The following is a 24,163-nucleotide window of genomic DNA, read 5'->3' as shown; positions in this document are numbered from 1 at the left end:
GTTATAATCCTTTTTCCCCTGTTGCTTACATATACAATCGTTCACATTTAAGCAAGTCATGAATGTCTTTTTCATTGCAACTTTAGGGAAATTAATTAACTATTATTTAATTGGTACTTGTACAGCACAACTTCTTTTGATATTTTCAGAAGTGAATTATGTGAGGGATAAGGAGGAGGGATTTAAGTGTTTACTTTTATATTTAATAAAACAAAATATTGTATTTAAAGAACTTTCAAGAAGCATCGAGTAAAAATAAAAAAAAAAAATAAAAAAAGAAGCTTTTGCATTACTTTGCTTCAGTATAATTTTCAAGCTTTGATAACTACATACTATAGAATAATTTATGAACGAACGAGTAAAGCACTACCCTATAAACCTTCATGTTGAAGCCTCAATTTTTTATCAACTTGCTTTTTTTTACCAAATTAGGCCAATGAGACCCGACAAATTCAGATTACCCGGAATAATAGATATTAAAAAGGATAAAGGGGAGTGGGGGCTAGGGCGTTCTACAGAACCCTTTTTGTGTCAAATTTTTTTTTTCCTCTTATGATTGATCCTTGGCATAAAAAACATACTTTTATAAAACTAGGTTCTATAATTAATACATTTATTTATAAAGTACATCCTGCTTCTATTGACTAAATACAACCATTTTCCCAGATAACTTTCTGCACTTTATCAATCTCCCCCTTGGAAAAAATTTTGGGAGTGACCAAAATTCCACGCACTTACAGTGCAAATTTATACAAAAAAAGAAAATTAGGTTGGAATGTGATAATTAATAGCCTTTGTTATTAAACAGAGCAATAAAAAAGAACATACAGGCAATGATGAAAGAGTATTGTATGTTATGTATAGTAGTATCTTGAGCAAATAAATATAAATATTTTGTATGTTATTTCAAGTCAACCTATGTTTTTCATTTAGGAATGATCTAGGGCTTTTATCAAGATTTGTGTCTCATTTACGCAAAAAAAAAAAAAAAAAAAAGATAATTAAACCGATCCACTCCTTCAATGATTGTATATGCCACGGAACTTTTTTTTTTCTTCTTTCTTTTTTAATTGCCATCTTTTTCTTTTACATTTGTATGAATTAAAAAAAGTGGCATTTCATATTGAATCATTATGCCTTCTAATAACGCATCGTAAGCTTCAACATATAATGATACAATAAAGAAAATGCTTATCAATTCATTCTTATTAGCGATGAATATAATGAATCAGCTAGTGGTAATATATTATATACTTTGTCTATAGTTTTTTTTAAAAAAAAGAGCTAATAAACTCAATCACACTTTTATTTAGCATCACTCCCACTTCCACTGCCGCATACAGAGCAGCAGCAACCAGACATACATACTATTTATCAAGCACTTCAACAGAAGCCATCCTCTCATACATCAACAAACACAACGCTCGCCAATCAAGATGCTAAAAACTATCCTAATTGGGATGACCCAAATATACCCATCAGTAGCTGTGAAATACAAGATATTTTTCTGAAGCACGAGAAGAAGTATGGATTTCAACATGATAATACTCGTAACATGTATGATCATCTTTTGACCATGTTAAGCTCACGTTCTTCACGCATGTCACATAAGCTGGCACTGTGGACACTTCACGCAGATTACATCGGTGGAGAGCATTCAAATTATAGAAAATGGTACTTTGCCGCCCATCTTGACCTAGACGACAGACATACACCACCCAGTAGCCCTACCGGCCTTTTGCTAGAAGAAGCAAAAAGAGAATGGCGTGAACGAATGGAGACAATGTCAGATCACTATCGTGTATCTCAGTTAGCTTTATTTTTACTTATTTGGGGAGAAGCAGCGACGTTAAGATTTATTCCAGAATTGCTCTGTTTTATCTATCATATAGCCGAAGATTACAATGACGATCTTTGTTCCATCAGCAGTCAGGCAAACAATACCCGAGACAATGGGTCTGACAATACGACTAATACTACACCATTTATGGACTCTGTTGTGACCCCGATATATACATTCATCCGTGATCAATCCTACGAAGTTGTCAATAGTCACTATATTCGCAAAGAGAAAGACCATAATACGACCATTGGCTATGATGATATCAATCAACTTTTCTGGGATCGTCGCTCTATCTCCAACCTTCAGTTAATAGACAGTAATCAACTATTGAAAGACATACCAAAAGAACAACGCTATTTGAAGCTTGGACGCATTGATTGGAATAAAGCATTTAATAAAACATTTCACGAGACTCGTTCATGGTCCCACGTTTTGACAAATTTCTCAAGAGTATGGATTATTCATGCTGCTTCCTTCTGGTATTATATGGCAGCCAGTATCGACTTTATGTACGGTCATGGCGGTAACAATTTACCTGTGAAGCTCTCTGTCGTTGCTCTTGGTGGACTTGTTGCTATTGTCTTGATGATGGGAGCTACCTTGGGTGAATTCAAACATCTAACACTCTCTGCACGTACATTTCGTATCTTGCTCACTCGACTTCTCATCTTACTTTTCATGGGTGCCTGTCATGTCGCAGCTACTTTTTACATTCTCAGATATGATCGCTCCAGCTCAAGAGCACTCGTTATCTCTAGCTGTCAGTTAGGTTTCGGCATCATTATCACCCTTCTCTTGGTGTTAGTTCCTCCTGTCGATCTATTTTCAAAATCCAGTCAGCCGATATTCTCCAAAACCTTCACTGCCAATTTCCCAAGGATGATAACTGACGATCGATTCCTGTCTGTTTTACTCTGGATCTGCGTCTTTAGCTGCAAGTTTTTAGAAACTTACTTTTTTTTAGCTCTTTCTTTTCGCGATGCACTCTCTGCCACAGTATTGATGCAGCTTCGCAACTGCAGTGAAGACCCTCTCTTGGGCCGTTGGCTTTGTTCTATTATGCCTATTGTTACCACAATCCTCATGTTCTCAGTTGAGCTGGTCTTATTCTTCTTGGACACGTATCTGTGGTATGTTATTTGGAATACTATCTTTTCAGTCTTTCAATCGATGCGTCTCGGCATATCAGTCATGACTTCTTGGAGGAGTTTGTTTGCAAAAATCCCAAATAACATGTATGCTAAAATCACAGCAGCTAAAAAGCACTTGACCGTACCTTTGCCTCGCATGGCTTGCTCACAAATGTGGAATGCGATCATTATCTCCATGTACAGAGAACACTTACTATCAATAAGTAATTTACATTCTCTACTCTATCAAGTACAAGTAGCTGAAGATGAACAGGGTTTAATGACACATGAACTTCATGTGCCTCCTATCTTTGATGCAAAGAAGGCGTTCCATCCAGAACAGTACTTTCCTCGCCATTCTGAAGCTGAAAGAAGATTATCATTTTTCGCCCAAAGTCTTTCTACCAATTTTCCATCACCATGCTCTGTTGAGACCATGCCGACATTTACTGTATTTACACCTCATTATTCAGAAAAGATGTTGCTTTCGCTTCGAGAGATCATTCGTGAGGAAGACTCGACGACGCGTGTGACATTATTGGAATATTTAAAACGACTGCATCCAGCCGAGTGGAACAATTTTGTAAAGGACACCATGTTTATTGCCGAAGAAAATCAAGGAGCATGTAATCCTTCAGAAAAGGAGGACTTGCCATTTTATTGTATTGGTTTCAAATCTTCAGCACCAGAGTATACCCTGCGAACCCGCATCTGGGCTTCCCTTCGAGCGCAGACGCTTTACAGAACAATCAATGGATGCATGAATTACGCTCGCGCCATCAAGATACTTTATAGGATTGAACATTCTGATAAATCAGTGGCTCCTGAGGATCCTTCAGCATCCCAATCGTCCGTACCCACAAATGAGGATGAAGCATTGGACAGAAAGGGTATCTCGGAGACTGATCGGCAGATGGATGCTATGGCACACGATAAATTTCGGTACCTAGTGGCCATGCAGCGTTATGCAAAATTCAACGAAGAAGAGGTGGCCAACTGCGAGTTCCTGTTGTCAGAGTACCCAAATCTTCAAATTGCTTACATTAAAGAAGAGGCTAATGAAAACGGTGACATTACTTATTACTCAGTGCTGATTGATGGTCACTGTGACGCGTTATCAAATAACAAGCGTGTACCTAAATATAAAATCAGACTTCCTGGTAATCCCATACTAGGTGATGGAAAATCAGACAATCAGAATCATGCTATTATATTCTATCGTGGTGAATATTTACAATTGGTAGATGCAAATCAGGATAACTATTTGGAGGAATGTTTAAAGATTCGCAGCATATTCAGTGAATTTGAACAGGATCGTCCAATTTCTCTTGAAGATGTGTATGCCTTACAAAATAGCCAAAGCAAGATGCCACCAGTCCCACCAGTAGCTATTGTGGGTGCTCGTGAATATATCTTTTCGGAAAATGTGGGTGTGTTGGGCGATGTTGCTGCGGGGAAAGAGCAAACCTTTGGTACTCTGACACAACGAATCATGGCAAAAACCGGCAGCAGATTGCATTATGGCCACCCTGATTTTTTAAACGCTACCTTCATGACGACACGAGGTGGAGTAAGCAAAGCACAACGTGGATTGCATTTGAATGAAGACATTTATGCTGGTATGAATGCGCTTTTGCGAGGCGGTCGTATCAAACATACAGAGTACCTTCAGTGTGGTAAGGGTCGAGACTTGGGATTTTGCTCCATTCTGAATTTTACAACCAAGATTGGTACTGGTATGGGTGAGCAGCTGTTGTCACGAGAACATTACTACCTGGGTACACAGCTGCCCTTGGATCGCTTCTTGACGTTTTATTATGCACATCCAGGATTCCACATGAATAATATCATGATCATTTTTGCTATTCAGGTTTTCATCTTTTGTATGACCTTGGTTGGCACAATGGCGTTGACCTTACCTCACTGTACTGGAAGCAACTGCTTTGATGTTCATCCTGTATATGATTGGCTACAGCGTTGCATGCTATCTATTTTCATCGTGTTCTTTATATCGTTTCTACCTTTATTCATGCAAGAAGTGACTGAAAAAGGTACAGGAAGGTCTCTGCTGCGATTGGCAAAGCAATTTTTATCGTTATCACCCTTATTTGAAGTCTTTGTTACCCAAATCTATGCTAATTCGGTCGTTTCTAATTTGAGCTTTGGTGGTGCTAGATATATAGCGACAGGGAGAGGCTTTGCTACATCGCGTTTGCCATTTTCAGTCCTCTATTCAAGATTTGCTCATCCAAGTATCTATTTTGGCGCACGCACCATGTTTATGCTCTTGTTTGTCTCTCTTTCATTGTGGATTCCACACATTATCTATTTCTGGATCACATTGGCCTCCTTGGTTATATCTCCCTTTGTGTTCAATCCTCATCAATTTGTTCTGATGGACTTTATTTACGATTATCAAGAATACTTGGGATGGCTCTCGAAGGGTAATGCAAGCCGCTACTATGAGCACTCATGGATAGCATTCTGTCGTCAAATCCGAACACAGGTGACTGGTAATAAAAAAAAGGCACGCATGAAATCTACCATACAAGACAACAAACCTATCGTGGCCGTACCCCGTCCACATCTTTCAAGCATCTTTTTTGCAGAGATCATCATGCCGCTTTTACAAAGTGTGCTTTGTCTCTTTTGTTACATATTTTATAAAAGCCGTGAACAAGTGGATGTCTATGGTGCGCTTATCAACCGGGTAAACACCTCGCTAGGTCCTTGGGGCTCTCTAGGCCGTATCTTGGGCATCGCCTTGGGTCCGATCGTCTTCAATGCCATCTTTCTCATCATATTGCAAATCGTTTCTGTACTCATCGCTTTGTCTGGTCTAGAAACTAAGCGCATAGGGTTTTATATGGCAGCCCTGGCCCACGGCCTGGCTATTTTGGGTTACGTGTTTTTTTACGAAGTCTTTTGGGCACTAGAAAGATTTGAAATCCAATCTACTTTGCTTGGCCTATTAGGTATTTTCTCGGTTCAACGATTCATATTCAAGACTTTTGTATCTATCTTTTTGACACGTGAACTTCACCACGACGCAACAAATAGAACATGGTGGTCAGGTCACTGGAAATCAAGCAAAGTAAGTATCCCTTTGATCATATGGAACTTTTTATTTATACTTTTTTTCATGAAAGGTTGGAGGCTTAGCAGCCAGAGAATATATTTGTAAGATTGTTGAAATGTCAGTGTTTACAACTGACTTTATCCTTGGTCATATCATACTGATCGTGCTATTCCCGTTTACATTGATACCTTATATTGACAGAATTCATTCACTTATCCTATTTTGGCTAAGACCTTCAAAACAAATCAGGCCAGCCGTATTACCTACAAAAGAGCGAAAGAGACGAAAGCAAGTTGCCATGACTTATGGTCCAATTTTTATTTTCATGTTATTATGGTTTGCTGCTTTAATCATATTACCACCTAGGCTGTTACCTCGACTATCTGATAAATACCATAACTTGATTAAATACTTGTAAAATAAAATACCGGTTGTTCTTATTCCTAATTGAACCAACGAAAACGAAGTTGATTACACAAATTCTTTATGTAAAATAGAATATACAATTCACGGCAAAGAAAACTTTTCAAACGAAGATTTTCTGTGTAAAGATGTGTGCTGTAGTGATCTTTCATCATTTATGAAAGGTTTTAAATATTATGTGTACATCTTGAATTGTATAGCGTCTAATTTCTTGCTTTAAAAGCTGGATGCATCAGTGGTACAATGATCCTAGCTTGTGCAACATCATAAACTTCTGGTTTCCATCCCAAAATTTTATTTCGGTTTCTTTTTATTTCATTCTTTTCAACCTAGCTCTCTATGCCTCCTCAATCCAGCAATTATTGGTTCCACTATAAATACTGGGGAATTATCATACTGGCTGCTTTGGCTATTCCTTTCATTCGTAAAATAAGATGTAGTGTGTCACAAAGTATAAATGGACTTATGTAATAAAATCAGGCAATTTGATAACATTATTTGGATTCTTTGATGAAATAAACGACTTCAATATTGAATCGTGTGAGAAGATCTCAGGTAAAAAATGTGCTAAAGACATGAAAAGAAAAACAGGACTCATTTTTCTGGGATCCATAGGACCTCAGGATTTTGTCAACTGTGAAGATTTTGTCCTGTCAGACGAGCCTGGTATTGCCTATGTTACTTGTGACCCCATTCTTACATACTATAATAAAGTGATGGGCACAAATCGACTGACTCCTGGTCAACCTATTGAAAATGGGGCTGTTTGGCGAGTTCGTTATGATGAAGTAAGGAAAAAATATAGATTTCTACTTACAATAACATGTATCGTCTTTTTCTACAGACACCGGTGGATCTTGAAAAACTCGAGATAGGTTCTTTGAAAGATTATCATCCACTGGGCATCAACCTTGATATTCATCCTACAACGGGAAAAAAGACGATCTTGTCAGTCAATATGGCCCATAACCATCCTCCCTCCATTGAGCTCTTTATTCTTCAAGACGATCATCTTGTTCACAAGCATACCATTCGTCATCCTGGACTCTACAACCCAAATTCTGTCCATCCTCTTCGCGATGAACGATTCAGAGCAGAGGACGGGACGCCTTCCTTCTTTTTCTCAAACGACCATTATTTTCACATCCCTCTCCTCAAAGCCATCGAGCCCTATTTCTTTCCTCTGAGCAACGTCAACTTTTACGATGCTCGCACCGGCCAAATACACAAGGTGGTAGACAACCTTTTGTTTGCTAACGGTGTGGCAGGTACAGACGATGTCTTGTTTGTTTCTGAAATTGGCAAAAGCACCGTTCGTCAATACAAGATAAACAGGCAACCAGATAGTTTTCCTTCTGTTTATCTTGACTTTGTAAACGAAGTCAAGGTGGGCGGTGCCCCTGACAATCTTTATTATAACGCCAAAGAAGATATTTTGATGATCGCCCTTCATCCTAAGCCTCTTGACTTTTACAAGAGAATCTTTGCGGACCCTGCCGAAGCCCCTCCTTCTCCATCCAAGGTCATGGTCTGGAATATTGGAACAGGCGAAACCAAAGTGGTCCTGCAAGATGATGGAAGCTTATTTAGTACTTCTACATCAGCTGCTTTTGACACCAATCATTCTAAACTCATTGTTTCTGGTGTTCATGAAGAAGGTTTATTAATTTGTGATTTTTAAAACCACATTTTCCCCAACTTTTTTTTTTCCACTTGAAACCCACATAAACTTAAAAGTTAAAAAAAAAACTGTAGTTGCAACTTCTATTTATTGTTTATACAAATACAACTTCCAACTCATTTTTTATTGTATATGCAATTCAATCCTCAGTCTTTCTTACACTAAATAAATCGTTTAGTATTACAATGTTATATACTTTTCATAAACTATTTACTAGCATATTTTCTGGTCCAGTCTCTAGCTGTGGATTCGTAACGTGCACGATCAGTCTTGTAAATGTGAGCTAACTCAGGAACAAGTGGGTCTATGAAAAAGAAAAGCATTAGATTATGAGCAAAACAAAGAACAAAATAAGATTACCATCAGGGTTGGGGTCAGTGAGAAGAGAACAAACAGAAAGAAGAACTAGATCAAACAAAAGTTAATCAACACTCTTTCATCCATCACTTTTTTTTTTTCTCTCTTTTTACCCTTTGAGATTGTAAGCGCAGGAGACCATTGATCTTTCAAAATGTCTAAACAGATACTGCCATTACTGTTGATATTAGGATGGTAAATCTTGGTAGTAAAGTTGATCTAAAAAAAAAAAAAAAAAAAAAAAAAAAAAAACTTAGCCATGATACAAGCACAGCAACGTTTGGTATTTACCTTTGGGGGCTTGAAAGGATAATCAGTAGGGAAATGAATAGCTAAAAAGAAAACACCTCCTTGGTAAGGACTATCTTCGGGACCCATAATAGTTGCTTGCCAGTGGAAAAAGTCATCTCCAATAGGACCTGCAGAACAAGAGGAAGGAGGGTCGCGCTCGAGATCTTTGAGTTCCTGTTGAGAAAAAAAAAAGGTAATTAGAATCCTTCATCTGAATATTACGCAGTTTTTTAAATCTGAACGTAATTCGACCACAAATAACACAAGATAAAAAAGATGAGGGAATATTTATCAAATGGTATAAAGCAGAAGAAGTGAAAAAAGAAAAAAAAAACTATCGGTTCAAGTAGTTTACCTTGTTAATACGTTTTAAAGCCATGTTTTATTTTATATTTTTCTCAGATAAAAAAAAAAGTGAAAAAAAAAAAGAATTTCATGGAAAGGGTAGAATTTTTTATTCTGAAAAAAACATCGGAGTTTAATTATAGTCTCCTCGCAAAAGGTATGTCTTTGATCATGACAGTAAACAATCAAGAGAGAGAGAGTGTAGTGCTTCCCTTTTCGACTTCTTAACACGGATATGTACAGCCTGTGTGTCTAAATTGAATCGAATAATGAGGTTTCATTTCATAATTCACAACACACGATGATTGTTACTTCCTTCTTTAGTGTTCTCATTAATGATGAGCTTGCATAGCTCGAGCTTACTTTAGTAATGACAAACATGTGTTTCTTTCTTTTGAAACAACCTGTAAATGCTGGCAATGTTGTTTTTATTCCATATTTATAATAAGCAAAACCCGATTGGTTGTAATAGCAATATGTCCGGACCGGACAAGTCTCTTTTAGAATTATACACTGAAGAGTGGAGAGATGTGTTTGCAAAAGCTCACAGTGGGAGCATCAAGTCAAATGAAGCATCCGTTTAGGATTTTTTTTTCCCTTCTCTCTTAACTTAAAAGGTAGTTAGCAAAAAAATCGTAAACATCGATCCATGTATATTGACAACAAATCTGTTTAATAGCTGATAATGGAAGCAGTTCAAACTTTCGGTCGCAAGGTATATAGGCGGAAAAGAAAACTGTGAAAATCAGAAAGAGTATTGGAAAAGAGAAAGAGAGAGAGAGAGAGAGAGAGAAAGAGCAGACTGACAGTAGATACAGATGCATGTATAGAAATATACAGGCTCGAATTTGCAAAGAGGAACATAAAATTGTAAAAATAGCTGTCAGCATGTATTAAAGCAACGATGAATAAGGAAAGAAATATTACACCAATCGATTGCATTCAGTTTGTCAAAAGATGTCTTTTTATACTTGCTGTTCAAACTCTTTCTCTCGACTCATTTTTTTCTTGTTTCTCTTGCTTTCTGTTTTTACAATTCAAGGAGAAATTGAAAACTCACCACTTTTTTTTTATATAGAAAACCGCCACTGCTGTTGCTCACTGTAAGCGTGGACGCGGTCTTATCCGTATCAACGGTTCTCCTCTCGAACTTCTCGAACCCGAGATCTTGAAATTCAAGGTGTACGAAGTCATCCTTCTCTTGGGTGAAGAACGTTTTGCTAACGTTGACATCCGTATCCGTACACACGGTGGTGGTCACGTCTCTCAAGTGTATGCTATCCGTCAAGCTCTTGCCAAGGCCATCGTTGCCTTTTATCAAAAGTACGTTGATGAAGCTGCCAAGAAGGAAATCAAGGAAATCCTTGTTCAATATGACCGTACTCTTCTTGTTGCCGATCCTCGTCGTTGTGAACCCAAGAAGTTTGCTGGTCCTGGTGCTCGTGCTCGTTACCAAAAGTCTTACCGTTAAAAAAGCATCTTATTTCTTTTCTCTTTTGTTTTTGTCGTGTAATAAAGTAATTTGTGCTAGACTTTTGGAGTAAAAGCTAAACGGATAGTCACATTTGGGATGAAGAGTCGTTTCTGCCTTGTAAGCAAAGTGAGGATCGCGTTGTATGACATTTAAAGGGTTTTACTTTTTCCCGAGAAAGGAAAAATAAAAAAAAAAAAGATTTTCTCTTTTTTATTTTTTATTTTATACTACTTTAGTAATGGCAACTACCATTCGCATTGGCTACGGTAAAAACGGAGGATAGTAGATAGTGCCGAGAAGACTAAAGAGAAATATGAAAACATAGTCCCAGAGCATTTCTCTACCCCTTTATACATTGCTCGCGACAATGGGTACTTTAAAGAAACAGGTGTAAATGTTGAGTTAGTGTTATGTCCAGGTAATGTGAAGCATAGGATATTTTCATAAATGTACTTATTTTATTTGATACAAAGGCGGTACTGGTGAAGTAAAGTGTATAATGAAATATTTCTTTCTGAAGCACAATCTGATACTTCCTATAGATGACTTCCAAGCTTCAAGATAGATCAATTGATTTAGCTATTGCATTAACAGAAGGACTTGTTGCTGGTATTAGTAAAGGCCAAGACTGGTACAAGATTGTCGGTACTTATGTAGATGCACCTCTTTGTAAGTTTATGCTGTAACATCAAAATAGACTTAAAACGATCCTGAACCTAGGTTGGGCACTCTCTGCCGGTAAAAAATCTGAACATGACTCGATTGAGACACTTCGCAACAGTAATTGCGCTATCTCTCGCTATGGTTCTGGATCCCATATTATGGCTTACGTATTAGCCGATCAACGTAAATGGCTTGAGAAAGACAAGAAGCCTTTTGAATTCAATGTCCTGAATAACTTTAAGGCAATGCGTGATGCTGTGAACGAAAAGAAGTCTGATTACTTTATGTGGGAAACATTTACTACCAAACCCTATCATGACTCTGGTGAGGTCAAGCGAATTGGACAAATCACGCCTCCCTGGCCAGCATTTTTATTCGCTGCTCACACAGACTTGTTGGCAGACAAAGTAAAAGAGCTGAAAAACGTATTGGGCGCTATCCAAAGAGCAACGACTCAATTTATGGAAGAAAAGGATGGTGCGTCTGTGGAGAAGGTGATTGAGATTTTGGGGTATCCAAAAGAAGATGTCTCAAGTTGGTTTGAAACAGTTCATTATGCACCCAAACATCATCAGGTCTCACGTAATGCAATTGAGGTCACCTTGTCTACTTTATTAAAAGCGGATGTTATTAATGAACCTATCAAGGAACCTAAAGATCTCTGTGATTTTCAAATTGCTGAATTAATTGATTGACATAAAGAATGTTTATGATTTGTTATCAAATAGATTTTAAAATAAGGGAGGGGGGTATTATTTATTATTAGTCGTAGATGTGATGTGAAGTTTACCAAACTGTTGTTGAAATGGTATTGATCCCATTTGTTCCTGTCTTGATCTTTGATTTAAATAGTGTGTGTTAAGCAAATGATTATTATCTTGTTTAGCTATTTCAACAAGATGTTCTAATTCTTTAAGCTTATTTTTACAATCAGAGACATGCTCTTTTAGTTCTTTAATGTAATCAACGGATAGCTTCAATATTGTTCCTTTGTTGATAGGTTTTCCATTCGTTCCTGATTGTCCTGTGGTGACAGTCATGACATTAGCACTTGCCGGAACAGATTCCAAGAGATGATCTGGGAGTAAAGTAGAAAGCTCTTTTGTATTGTTAGTATCCATCCAAAGAGGATTAGAACCTTTACCTTGAATTCTTTCATTTATATTATCTCTTCTCCTTCTTTCTACTGCGTTATGTGATTCTCTACGTCTTCTACGTTTCTCAAATATTTCTTGATGACTTTAAGCAAGTTAGCATCAGCAACCTCTCTCTGTTTTTATCATCTTACTTTTTCTGGCTGAGGTCATCATCATCATTCAGATTAGAATAACCTTCGACGATATGACCAGTAGAATTAGATGGAGTAATAATCAGTTCTCTTCCACCAAAAGAAGATGTGTTTGAATCTAAACTGGTACCAAACCAAGTAGTTGATGGATCTGTATTGAATGTTTGAACAGAACTATTATGAATTGATATTGGTGCAAAATTACTATTACTGTTATTTCTATGATGTGTAGAAAAAGAAGATTGATTGAAACTGTTTCTTTGCATTGTGTTCGGACTATTATTTATAAATAATTGTTCTTGATTATCAATAAACTCTTGACCAGAGTACATTTTGTTTGATAAAGAAAAGAGAAAAGCTTTCGACAATGACGAACTTTAAATAGGTCTTTTATTTACCAGCTGATGATACACTTTGCCGTTTTTAGATGATTGGCTATATTTGTATACAACTGTACTTGTAAAAAAGAAAGCCGAATTCTTTTCCTTCTTTCTCTTAATGCAGCCTTCCTTTTTTTTTTTTTTTTTTTTTTTGTTGAAATATATTTTTTTTTCTTTTATTTTATTGTCTTGCTCTTTTTTTTTTTTATAAAAAGTAATAAAAAAAAAAGGGAAAGGTTGCACGGACCAGATCAGATGAGAGAATGAGAAAGGGTAGAAGTGAAAAACTTTCCCCTTTTTTTTTGCTGTAACCATGATTACCAATGATCTAAAGAAGGATAATCAACGACAGCCATTTTCTTTTTCTCCTTTTGCCATCTATCAAATAAACTTCCCATTTTAGCTCTACTCTTTTCATTATGTACATTCACCGTCGGCACAATTCTACGAATATCTAAACTGGCTATAAATAGTGCAAGTTCTCGAAAGCTTGAATGTTCTGAATAAGGTATTTCATATATCTTTAATGTCAATGATTCGTAGCTTGACTTTAATACAGTCATATCAGCTGCACCTGCGCTAATTATCGCATCAAGTGATCTGTCTTGTTCAAGTGATGATGTGCGAAAAGTCCAACCCGTGGGCTTAAATGCGACCATTTGTGTAAAATGAGGTTGTAAGCTGCGGATGTAAGCCTCAAGATTCTATTGATTCAAATCTCAGTCATCCCCCCTTTTTTTCTAATAAAGCCTTTGGGTCTCTCTCTCTCTCTTTTTTTTTATATACCTCGGGTAAAATATGGCCTAATGGAATGACATGCACTTGAGCTTCTTTAGGTTCATCTGTCAACATCTTCATCAGTTCATCATCACCAAAGCATGATAATATTTCCATCTTTCTGTCTGTCACAAATATTTTACTCTTCAATTTCTTTGCAATCCCTAATGATACTATTTAAAAATAATAATGACATATAAAAGAGACCTTTACTAATAAATATTCTTTCTTTGCCCAAGGAATAAGTACCAACAACTACAACTGTTTTCTGAATTATTTTCTTATTTTTCAACTCCTTCTTTTGTGTAAGCAAATGATCCATGTTTGATAACTGATTATCTCCGTTATGATTTATATGACGTTCTACCACATCACATGCAAGTTGAATACATGTAGTTTGTGAAGGAAATGAGTACTTGTGATCCAAATAGGTCGTATCGAGATATAGAATATCAATCGGAGGATTTTCGGGTTGCTTTAGTAACGGATGCAAACACATCTCTTTACATGCTCTAAAGTCCCCAGTATGCAAATACCTTAAGGGAGGACTATCCGTTTGAGGTACGACACACAAAAACATGACAGCACCAGGACAATGATTAGCATCAATCAGTGTGACAGATACATTGTCAGTTCCCGGAATAAGACAGGATCTATTGAGTGGTAAAGGACGGATAAAGTTGGATGGTACCCTCAACTTCTTTTGTACCAGTCTTGATGTTATCTCCGAACAATAAATTGGTCCATGCGTCCAACCAGCGTTAAGATTCGTATAGTGATCACCATGAAAGTGAGATAGGAAATAGCCTTCACACTCAGGAATACGACCAAAAGAAAAGGCATCAACGACTAAATTTGTACCTGCCAAATACTTGTAATAAGGAACGATCCTTTTGTTTTCCATTCTTCCAAACCAGGCGCTCTCACTCTTGTTCAGCCCAGGTGCTGAATCATCTTTTGCACTCCAAATTCCTCGTACCTTCAAACGTGTAGTCCCAAACAGTTTTGACCATAGGTTTGTTGTCTGACTCTTTTGAGACTTTTCTTCTTCACTGCGATCTAAACATTGATGGACGTGATGTTCAAAATGGGATTGTTCAGCATTTAAAAACACTTCATTACAAATGGGACAATTCCGTTTTATCTCATTTGTTACTATTGTCTTTGTTTCCTTATTGTAATATTCTGTTTTGTTTGCTATCCTTGTTTCATTTATAGTTGTTACTGCGCATCCTTTTGTTGATGCAAAACCATCAGCTGTCTTTTGTTGTTTCTTTAGAAAACCTTGTAGGTCATCATCTATGCATTTCCTCTTGGATTTATTACTGTCTGAAAAATCTACAGTTTTCATTTGACTAGAAATATTTATTTGCAAAAAAAAAAAAAAAAAAAAAGGAAGAGGGCTGACTGGTTTCGATCTGACAAGTTGACAACTGCGATAATTTTAAATGCAGACTAATGCAGTACTAGACAATGTATATCTGAGTTTCATATGTTGATAAAAATCATAAAAACGTATTGCACTGCTGCATCAGCACTATTAAGAATGCATGTAGTAAGTAGGGATATCTTTAGAGTCAGATACTCGTACTCCAAATATAACATCTGCTCATTCAACAACAAAGCAGCTTGGCGTAAGCTGGCATCGTTTGGTTAGAAGATAATCATTTGCAATAATCTAGACTATTCAAATTCTATCATATCTATTGTCATTACTCATAATTTTCATGCACTAGTACTATACAAATCCTATCATTTTAATTATACAATTATTCATCATCTTGCATTAAGTAACAATCAAGAATTACATATTTAACTAGTAGCATTTAACCATGCGTAAAGTCTACAAGTTTAATTATCTTTATAATTTAAAGGGCAATTTATTATAATCCATACTAATTTATATGTTTATAAAGCTGTATGTAATAATTTGAGTAAACAATACCATCACAAAATAAAGTCAATCACAACAAGTACATATGGTACAGTAAAGCTTTATGGCTGAAATGCACATCTTATAATTAAAAAAAAAAAAAACTATATGCACAAAGCATAATTATTCTGTAAAATAACAAAGTATTTCTATCAGCGCTCTATAGAATATATCAAGCCACCCAGTTCTCAGCAACGAATACAATTTCTGGATTCAGTTATTATAAAACTTTTTATTCGTTTGTCTCTCTCTCTTTTTTTTTTTTTTTTTTTTTTCTTATTATTCTCAATTTTTTTTTGATAATACAAATGCTATTAATATTTTTCTTTCTTTTATGTAGATGAAAGTAATAAAAAAAAAACTCGAACTAAAGCAATACTTTAAAAATCAGTATCAATAGGGTTTCAGCTATAAAAGTCAAGAACCTTTTCAACCTATACAAATTGAAATTTTCTTTTCAAATGAATTCAAATCTTTTTTTTTTTAAATGACAAATAAGAGGTATAAAAAGATGTAAAAAAAAAAAAGGCACAAAATGTAAGCAAAACCTCACGTTACACAAATATGACAAAAAAGATGCTCTAGGCGAGGATCGAACTCGCGACCTTCGCGTGACTCAAGCATATTTGAACAATATAAGCACGACGCTCTAACCAGCTGAGCTACAAGAGCAACTTGTTCACCCTTTTCGTGATTTTGACTATTACATAAATTTTTATCCGGCTAAATAATCAGCCGTAAACCTGTTTTTACAGTAAGCAAAGCAATCCATCATTAGTTCAATCCATCCATCCAATATAAACACAAAACAAAAACCCTCATCTTCTAAAATCCAAATTCCATCGAGAAATCCAGAAAAAGCTTCTTTAAACAGTTAGAAGAAGAACAGCAACAACGTTAAAGTCTTCCCTGACCCTGAACCCTCTGCCGCCACTAAACGCACCCTCGCAGATCGTTCTCCGCCTTTCCTAACAGTTGACATTGATCATCACCCAACCGACAAGCCTAAATATAATATGGATAGAGCCAATATCACCAACCCTACCAGCGTCACCACCTTGACAAGCGAGCCAAATTTTCACTTTGGCCCTGCCAATGCTCCCACCACGTCCGCCATCCCACTTGGTGGGTCTCTTGACTTTGGTGCCCTTCCTGGTGTGCCTGATTGGTTCCAACCGATCATGGCCATAATCACTAGTCAAGGTCAACGCCTTGCCCAACTGGAAGCCCTTACCAAAGAAAACAAGGACCTAAGAGCTGAGCTTGAGGCGGCACATCGCCACATTAAAGAGCTGGAGACCCTCAGTGTCCCACCTGCTACTGGTTCTGAGGCCTCAAAGTGGAAGCCATCTCGCACTCCCACCCTCACTCCTGAACCAACCTCTTCCTCGTTCGCTTCTGCTGCTCGTAAGGGTAAGAGCACCACGCAGCCTGCAAAGCCCAAGTCCACCAACCGCACCCGAAAGGCAACTACCAAGCGCCAACTTCAGGTCGCTGCCCGTACCTTTGCTCCTCCTCCTGCAAACAATGGGTATCAATACCTCTACCTTCCTTGCCGTTTCAGGGAATCCGTCACCAACGTTCGCAAGAAGATAGGTATTCTTGGCCTGGAAAACTGGCGTATACTCGATGTATATCACCCTACCACTCGCGTAGTAGCACTTCTTGTGCACAACGAATACGCATCGACTGCCACCAGCAAGCTTAATACAGCTGGTATCAAGCTCATCAACGATTTTGATCCTCGCGATCCCACCAACCTGCGCGATTCCAAGTACCAAGACCTCTCAGACACTGAGAAACAGCAAAAAATGGTGCAGATTCACACCTCTCACCTTCTTACCGCCCTGGATCGTATGCGTCCTACTGTGCGCTCAGCTGTGGCTCGTGATTTCATTGCCAAGCAATGGATCACTTCTCAAGTCTATGCTGACCACATCAAGACGTTCACCCCCACTCCCACTCCTATGCAAGCCAATCCTGTTGATACCGACATGGATGAAGCAACTCAACCTGTTTCTGCTGGTAATGGCGAACCAGATACTGAACAGTTATGAGTCAGGTAAATAATAATAATAATAATAATATATATTCCCATTCCACTCCTTCAATTACAACAACAAATATGCTCACTATTTCCCTATGGAACTCCAATGGTTGTGGTCGCCACACCATTGAAGCTATTACTAACGCCCTCCCTCCTACAGATCTACTATTCCTTACCGAGACGTGGCTTTTGCCACCGTTGAAGTTCCTCACAAACTGGAAGCAGTATCACACTTATGCCATCCCAGTTGACAACTCTTTTCGTGGTGAAATGGGTATCAGTCTCTTAGTTCACCCGGATTGCCCCCATCAAGTCACTCATTTTCCCTCCTCCTCTCCTTATGTCTTCTCTGTTCAAGTCTCAAACTTGTTGATTCACTGTGTATACCTGCCTCCAGCACTATCAGTCGATGAAGCAATTGCAGTACTTGACAGTTTATCCGCTCAATCTCACCCCTCACAACACAACACCATCATTTGCAGTGACTTTAACGCAAGACATCGTGACTAGTTAGGTGATCACCGAACATCAACAAGAGGAATTGCCTTACACAGCTGGGTAGTTGAAAATGGCCTCACTTACTGGAATACTGAACTTGCTTATGGCATCCCCACTTACAATGTTCACACGCGGTTCAGTAGCCTTACAGGTAACCATCACCAAAGTGTTATTGACCTCTTTCTTAGCACTCAGGAGCTCCACAATGCACAATTGAATGTTCATGACGATCTTTCCCTCGGGTCTGATCACAGTCCTCTGACTCTCTCTTGTCTTGTGCCTCCTCCACCTCTTTCACCTAACCATCTTCGACTGCTCTGGAACCTAAGTAGACTATCCGAACATGATTGCATCTATGTGCAATTATTCAAGGATCTGGTCCTCTTGCTGATACTAACTCCATTGTTCGTAGGATTCGGCACAACCGAGTGATCCAACCACAATTCTCTCATCCAGAAGGTCCTCGTGTTGCTGCCACAGTCATGGCGAGACATCTTCAACAGGCGTTCTCTGGTGCAAACCTGCCTGACATTCGATACTCTGCCCCTCCTATTCCTAACGGTCCTCATCCCATTGATGAAGCCAGCTGTCCATTTTCAACCAGTACCGTACACCATGATTTGCTGAAACGTCTTTCGAGGTGCAAAGCCCCTGGTGTAGATCATATCCGTACTGAAATGCTGTTGCCGATCGTGGATGAGGTCGTCCCTGTCATTACCCTTCTCTCTCAACTTTGTTGGAAGTTGTCAGTTATTCCTTCTGACTGGCGCACTGCCCAAGTAGTCCCTATCTACAAAAAAGGCGATGTCTTAGACTCAGGTAACTATCGACCTATCTCTCTTACCTCCATCATGCGTAAGCTGTTTGAACTTTGTCTACAAGCCGAGCTTGAATCTATTGCTCCTCCTTTGGATCCTGTACAAGGTGGTTTTCGCCATCATAGAAGTGCGCCCGATCAGGCTCTGTGTCTGCATGAGTTGTATCGTCAACACACTATCGACCACTCTGGTGAGCCTCTTGTATGCATTCCTAGACATCAAATCTGCATATGATACCGTCGACCGTGCTATCGTGTGGCGTGCCCTCGATACGCATGTGTCTGAACCCATGCTTGGTATCTTGCAATGTCTATTTGACCAGGTAAGTATTCAAGTACTGCTCGGTGATTACTCTTCTCCTTCCTTTTGGTCTCGTACCGGTGTATTACAAGGTTCAATCCTCTCTCCCTTCCTTTATTCCATATACATCAACACTCTGCCAGTGGCTCTTCGTGATGTCCGTCTGCCCGTCTCAGCTCGGTATTACAGTTCTACGCCCCAACGTGAGTTCGGTGGCCTCTGGATCAACTGCTTACTGTATGCTGATGATGTGGTTCTCATTGCAGCTCCTGAGGTTATGCCAAAGTTGCTCATGAGAGCAGAGGAACACTCGCGCTCCCTTGGATACAGATGGAATCCTGCCAAGTGTGTAGTGCTCAACTGCCCTAGCGATCATGGAGGACGTTGAATGAAGCCCTACAGGTCTCCTATACCCAAGGAACCTTCGTTCTCTTATCTTGGCGTTCCTTTTAGTCCACAGGGAAAGATATCTACTGACCTTCTTATTCGTAGGAACACAGCCTCTGCAGTATCCGCCATGCGTACGACTCTGTTGCCCATTGGTATTCGATCTGCAAGCTTCTCTCGTCTCACTGCCAGCCGTCTCTACTCTACGTTCATCCGACCAAAGTTTGAATACGGTCTGTGCCTCTGCACCTTCCAGGTCAAGCAACTTGCATTACTAGAAAAATCCCAAGACCTGTGTCTTCGTATGGCTTTCGGTGGTCATCGTACCTCATCAACCGGCGTCTATAAGCATTTGGTCAATCTACCATCAATGAAAGATCAGTCACACTGGTGTTTAAATTCATCCTGCGAATCCACTTCCTCCCTGAAGATACATTACTTTCGATGATACTCTCATTCGTTGACAGCACTACTATCATCAACCGTAATCGTTTTCGTTGGCCGGCCTTATTGAAGTCAAACTCGATCTGGTCCAACCCAATATTAACCGATGGTCATGCTTCAATAGCTGACAAGCTCACTTATCTCTCTTCTCCTGCCTCTATTCGTCGTACTGTTGTCGCTTATCGCACGCAAGTCCTTACAAGCATATACCGAAAGCCGAATACATCAGTCTTTCTCTCTGCCAATGACAGTGTATGATCGAAGTCAACTGGTTCGATGGCGCATAGGGTGGCTCTCCGGTCGTCCTATTGCCTGCCGCTGTGGTCATCCTCATGCTTCGCGCGCCCATTTGTTGAGCTGCCTTCGGGTGGCAGGGCGATTGGGTGTCGCCCCTAATACACAGCCAAATCCTCTTGATTATATGCTGAACTAACTTCCTCATAAGCTTCCTGCTTATCACTCTCCAGCTCTCTTCTCTCGTTGGTCTGCTTGGTGACCAACCATCTGCAAAATCATGTTTGAAGTAGAACAAATCTGCCAGCCTGACGAAGAATTCACATCTGAAGCATCTGACATCACTGGCCAATTACTCCTTGACAAACTCATGCCAGTTCCAACTGTACCTCTTGCTTTTCTTATAGACCTCGAATAGTTATTTACTGTTCCTTTTTCCATATAGACTTCCACAAAAAAAAAAAAAAAAAAAAAAAAAAAAAAAAAAAAAAAACAAAAAAACATACAAAAATAATAACTATACTTATCTCATGCCACTTGGCTTTTATTCCTAACCCCGACCAGTCTTTGGTTGCTGGCTTTACTCTATTGTGTGTATCAACAAAAAAAAAAAAGAAAAAGAAAAAGAAAAAGAAAAAAGAAAATTTATTATATTCCATTTCTTGTACACATCTCTACCTACTAACATCCCTCTTGTAGCTTTCTGCTTTTGCTTTGTTTCTATTGTCCTATGGTCTAGACTATATTACCTTTGAATCTGCCAGCATTGCCTTCCGTACCCGCTAGGCCCTATTTTAAAAAAAACCTACCCGATAATGATTAGCCTTTTATTCTTGCAATCATTTATTGCCACAATTGTCCTCGCGCGTTCAGTCGCTTATTTATTGCCTTATGGTCTCCTACTGCTTCTTTTACAGATTATTTCTTCTCGTGTAACAAGATCCTGCCCCTGACTTGCTTTGTCTACCACCGCTTTATGCAGCCATACATTTTTTTTGAATCAATTCCATTCTTTTATACATTTCCATATTATTTCTATAATATTCATTCCAAGGCGAGACACTATGCCCGCAATGGCCCAGTCTCCATAGCCTTCTTTAATAAAAATCCTTTAAGAGCGACTTATTCTAGTAGACTGTAAAAAAAAATATTCGAATTATTCTGTGCGGTCCAGATTTATACGGGTGTTACGGTTACTGAGAAGGTGGTTTGCTATTTTAAACTGTATGATATAACCAAATGATGAATCGTATCTTTTTTTTATACATAAATGCTTAGCTGATGAATGTCACTTTATTTTTTGTTCTAAATTTCTATTGCTGTGTGAATAAATCCCAATGAAATCCCAACGATCATCTACATTTCAAGAAAATACTGTTTATATCTGCTTACATCGATACGAGATCTACTGTAGATCAATTATTGCCGATCATATACTAAAAAAATATCAGGAATGAATAAATAAAGAATCTTTATTAACAGTTTAATTTTTTCCATTGAGTGTTCATAGCTAATATAGAGGTAGTCATACTATAGGTTTTGTTAATGATACATGAATCAAATCACTTTATAATCTTTACCCAGCTAAACCCACAATTCCTTCATCCGCTTTAAGATAACCTAATCCAGCAAGTGGAATAATTGCATCCACAGCATCTTGAATCATCTGATATCTAGTGTTGTATTTATCCCTATTTTTTTTTTTTAAAAAAAAAAGAATTTGTATCAGCATTCATCTCTTTCATTTTAGTATATCTTTACTTGGCAAGAGTCTTTTCTTGAGCCTTCAATTCTAAAATTTGTGCTTCGGAATCTTTTTCAGAATTGACAATCATTTTACGCGTCTTCTCAAGCATCTTCTCACGAGCAACCAATTGTTTAGATTTATACAAACCTGAAAGCAAAGAGGCAACAAGGGCAGTCAACCAACACTTTTGACTAAACTCAGTGATTTTCTTGATATTGGAGGGCTTGTAAAAGTTGATGGCGTTAGACTATACATAAAAAAAGTACATGAGTAATCACATACAAAAACTCATCCATCTTTTTGATTTTTGTTATACCAAAACAAATGCTTCACTGAGATAATAAAAGAACATGCCAGCTTGTTTGGCAACAGCAGTATAACGTAAGACTTGATCCTTCATAGATAAGCTCTTGACACCAACCTGAGCAAACTCAACTGGTTTCAAAAGACGAAAGAACTTTCTACCGTTACCAAGGTGTGTCTTCAGGTCAACCCAACGTTGAACGGTATCTTTTGATGCACCGGTGCGGAATAAATAATACGCATAAAAACGAGCAAAATATTGGACAAGACGACAGAGTTTTTCTCTACCAACTGTGGTTCCCAAGTAACGATTGAAAGCATCCACCTTTTCGTGAGTAAGAACCATTTTTTGAATGTTTTAAAAAGAAAGAAGAAAGAAAGGAAGAAATAAAGAAGAAACTGGAAAAAAGAAGATGCGGGTAGAGTAGATTATCACATGGAATCGTGACAGCGTTTTCGTTTTTTCATAAAATAATATTACTACAATTAAATATTAAAAAAAAGGACTGAAGTGAGTGTGCGATGTATTCAGTATATCTTAATCGCCCAAGTCAGATCAAAAAGGATTGTAAGGAAATCAATAACCATCTTTTGGGATCAAGGGCGAAAAAAAAAATAAAAGGAAAGTAAATGAGTAAGGAGGGAAAGACATGTCATAGACCTTAGTGTGAGAAATCGTATTACTACGATTAAACAGTTTTTTTATTTATAAAAAATTAAAAAGGCGATAGAGGTACATAGTGTCTAAAACACATTGAATTGCCCACGTCAGATCAACAAAGTAAAAGAGAAACTAAAAATCCTTTTGGATACAAAGGTAAAATGTAGAAGAAGGGAAGAAGTATTGGAAAATACTTAAAGTACTTGAAACTGTTTTTAGAATAACTGCTTTAAGAGTTGAATACCAGACTCTAGAGGGATAGATGGGTTCTCTTCATGGGCCAAGTAATCGAGTTCACGTAGTAATGTATAAATAATGGGCCATCGAACTCTATAAACGACAACTTTCTAGGGAGACAGAATAGGTTTCTTAGGTAATGGAGTCAGCAGGAAAGACAGAGAATTAGAATCGAGGGAGTCATTCGTAATCGATGGTGCATGTGCAAACAGCGGATAGAGTACTGTTTCGTGAAAAGGTGATTTGGGTGATAAGGACATGGTTTTAGCTCTCCTTCAGGTAGCCAGCCCAACCTCTAGCGTAGACATCGATCACGTTTCAGAGGAGCCATGGGAAGCCAAAGGATAGGATCAGTACCAATTCAGGGCGGCATTGAGAAAGTATCTCAGCAAGTTGATCGTTGAATCGTTTTAAGAGATTGTCCCGAAGATCGTATTACTATTGTATTTTCAAATAATTGAGAAAATTTTTATTGATCAATTGAGAAAATGTAACCGAATTGATAAGAAAATAAAGGTAGTAACTAGGAATAAACTTTTTTGTAACACATCCCATTACAGCTTAAAGATAGTAATGACAATGGATGTTCATGTGGATATCTTTCTCTTGAAAATTTCAATAATTTTGAGGAGCAAGTAGTCGAGATTTACACCAACTTAATATCAATCATGCGTAGAACGATTGATGATGAAGCAGATAAGGAGCAAAATACAACTGACAAGAATGAAAGAATCGAAATACAAGGCTTTGCTAAAAGCTTTGCAAGTAATACTGCAACAAATAATAATTCCAAAAAAATTAATATCCTACAGATCATACATTG

General features: G+C 38.0%; 10 protein-coding genes and 1 non-coding gene across 11 annotated transcripts; 6 read left to right on the top strand and 5 right to left on the bottom strand.

Annotated features, from left to right (window-relative positions):
• Positions 1 to 1,133: 1,133 nt before the first annotated feature.
• RO3G_04394 (uncharacterized protein) lies at positions 1,134 to 6,470 on the top strand (the record flags this gene model as incomplete). The annotated part of the gene is made up of 5 exons (XM_067658984.1): positions 1,134 to 1,153; positions 1,213 to 1,238; positions 1,314 to 5,417; positions 5,949 to 6,067; positions 6,123 to 6,470. 5 exons carry the CDS (start codon positions 1,134 to 1,136, stop codon positions 6,468 to 6,470), a joined length of 4,617 nt encoding a protein of 1,538 aa, XP_067515085.1.
• A 344-nt stretch (positions 6,471 to 6,814) lies between these two features.
• RO3G_04393 (uncharacterized protein) lies at positions 6,815 to 8,156 on the top strand (the record flags this gene model as incomplete). Its single annotated transcript, XM_067658983.1, has 4 exons — positions 6,815 to 6,899; positions 6,956 to 7,030; positions 7,091 to 7,263; positions 7,320 to 8,156. The coding sequence occupies 4 exons, from the start codon at positions 6,815 to 6,817 to the stop codon at positions 8,154 to 8,156; spliced, it is 1,170 nt and encodes a 389-aa protein (XP_067515084.1).
• A 139-nt stretch (positions 8,157 to 8,295) lies between these two features.
• RO3G_04392 (ubiquitin-conjugating enzyme E2) lies at positions 8,296 to 9,183 on the bottom strand (the record flags this gene model as incomplete). The annotated part of the gene is made up of 7 exons (XM_067658982.1): positions 8,296 to 8,317; positions 8,353 to 8,362; positions 8,413 to 8,460; positions 8,517 to 8,561; positions 8,627 to 8,732; positions 8,805 to 8,978; positions 9,160 to 9,183. The coding sequence occupies 7 exons, from the start codon at positions 9,181 to 9,183 to the stop codon at positions 8,296 to 8,298; spliced, it is 429 nt and encodes a 142-aa protein (XP_067515083.1).
• A 651-nt stretch (positions 9,184 to 9,834) lies between these two features.
• Positions 9,835 to 10,620, top strand: RO3G_04391 (40S ribosomal protein S16; the record flags this gene model as incomplete). Its single annotated transcript, XM_067658981.1, has 2 exons — positions 9,835 to 9,864; positions 10,228 to 10,620. The coding sequence occupies 2 exons, from the start codon at positions 9,835 to 9,837 to the stop codon at positions 10,618 to 10,620; spliced, it is 423 nt and encodes a 140-aa protein (XP_067515082.1).
• Positions 10,621 to 10,990: 370 nt separating this feature from the next.
• Positions 10,991 to 11,981, top strand: RO3G_04390 (uncharacterized protein; the record flags this gene model as incomplete). Its single annotated transcript, XM_067658980.1, has 3 exons — positions 10,991 to 11,011; positions 11,166 to 11,292; positions 11,344 to 11,981. The coding sequence occupies 3 exons, from the start codon at positions 10,991 to 10,993 to the stop codon at positions 11,979 to 11,981; spliced, it is 786 nt and encodes a 261-aa protein (XP_067515081.1).
• Positions 11,982 to 12,072: 91 nt separating this feature from the next.
• Positions 12,073 to 12,906, bottom strand: RO3G_04389 (uncharacterized protein; the record flags this gene model as incomplete). The annotated part of the gene is made up of 4 exons (XM_067658979.1): positions 12,073 to 12,080; positions 12,215 to 12,424; positions 12,494 to 12,525; positions 12,575 to 12,906. The coding sequence occupies 4 exons, from the start codon at positions 12,904 to 12,906 to the stop codon at positions 12,073 to 12,075; spliced, it is 582 nt and encodes a 193-aa protein (XP_067515080.1).
• A 365-nt stretch (positions 12,907 to 13,271) lies between these two features.
• Positions 13,272 to 14,744, bottom strand: RO3G_04388 (uncharacterized protein; the record flags this gene model as incomplete). Its single annotated transcript, XM_067658978.1, has 4 exons — positions 13,272 to 13,658; positions 13,741 to 13,904; positions 13,945 to 14,592; positions 14,711 to 14,744. The coding sequence occupies 4 exons, from the start codon at positions 14,742 to 14,744 to the stop codon at positions 13,272 to 13,274; spliced, it is 1,233 nt and encodes a 410-aa protein (XP_067515079.1).
• A 1,497-nt stretch (positions 14,745 to 16,241) lies between these two features.
• On the bottom strand, positions 16,242 to 16,336 carry RO3G_19045. Its single transcript has one exon. It is a non-coding gene; the product is annotated as a tRNA-Ile (tRNA).
• Positions 16,337 to 16,680: 344 nt separating this feature from the next.
• RO3G_04387 (uncharacterized protein) lies at positions 16,681 to 17,721 on the top strand (the record flags this gene model as incomplete). The annotated part of the gene is made up of 1 exon (XM_067658977.1): positions 16,681 to 17,721. The coding sequence occupies one exon, from the start codon at positions 16,681 to 16,683 to the stop codon at positions 17,719 to 17,721; it is 1,041 nt and encodes a 346-aa protein (XP_067515078.1).
• Positions 17,722 to 18,330: 609 nt separating this feature from the next.
• RO3G_04386 (uncharacterized protein) lies at positions 18,331 to 19,715 on the top strand (the record flags this gene model as incomplete). The annotated part of the gene is made up of 4 exons (XM_067658976.1): positions 18,331 to 18,360; positions 18,405 to 18,537; positions 18,582 to 19,064; positions 19,243 to 19,715. The coding sequence occupies 4 exons, from the start codon at positions 18,331 to 18,333 to the stop codon at positions 19,713 to 19,715; spliced, it is 1,119 nt and encodes a 372-aa protein (XP_067515077.1).
• A 2,152-nt stretch (positions 19,716 to 21,867) lies between these two features.
• RO3G_04385 (uncharacterized protein) lies at positions 21,868 to 22,788 on the bottom strand (the record flags this gene model as incomplete). Its single annotated transcript, XM_067658975.1, has 4 exons — positions 21,868 to 21,922; positions 21,973 to 22,083; positions 22,154 to 22,386; positions 22,456 to 22,788. The coding sequence occupies 4 exons, from the start codon at positions 22,786 to 22,788 to the stop codon at positions 21,868 to 21,870; spliced, it is 732 nt and encodes a 243-aa protein (XP_067515076.1).
• Positions 22,789 to 24,163: the final 1,375 nt, after the last annotated feature.

The sequence above is a fragment of the Rhizopus delemar genome, genomic scaffold (genome assembly GCF_000149305.1).
Source record: "Rhizopus delemar RA 99-880 supercont3.3 genomic scaffold, whole genome shotgun sequence".
Taxonomy (NCBI): domain Eukaryota; kingdom Fungi; phylum Mucoromycota; class Mucoromycetes; order Mucorales; family Rhizopodaceae; genus Rhizopus; species Rhizopus delemar.
The sequence above is the reverse complement of the archived record's forward strand: the minus strand, read 5'-3'. Positions and strand labels throughout refer to the sequence as shown.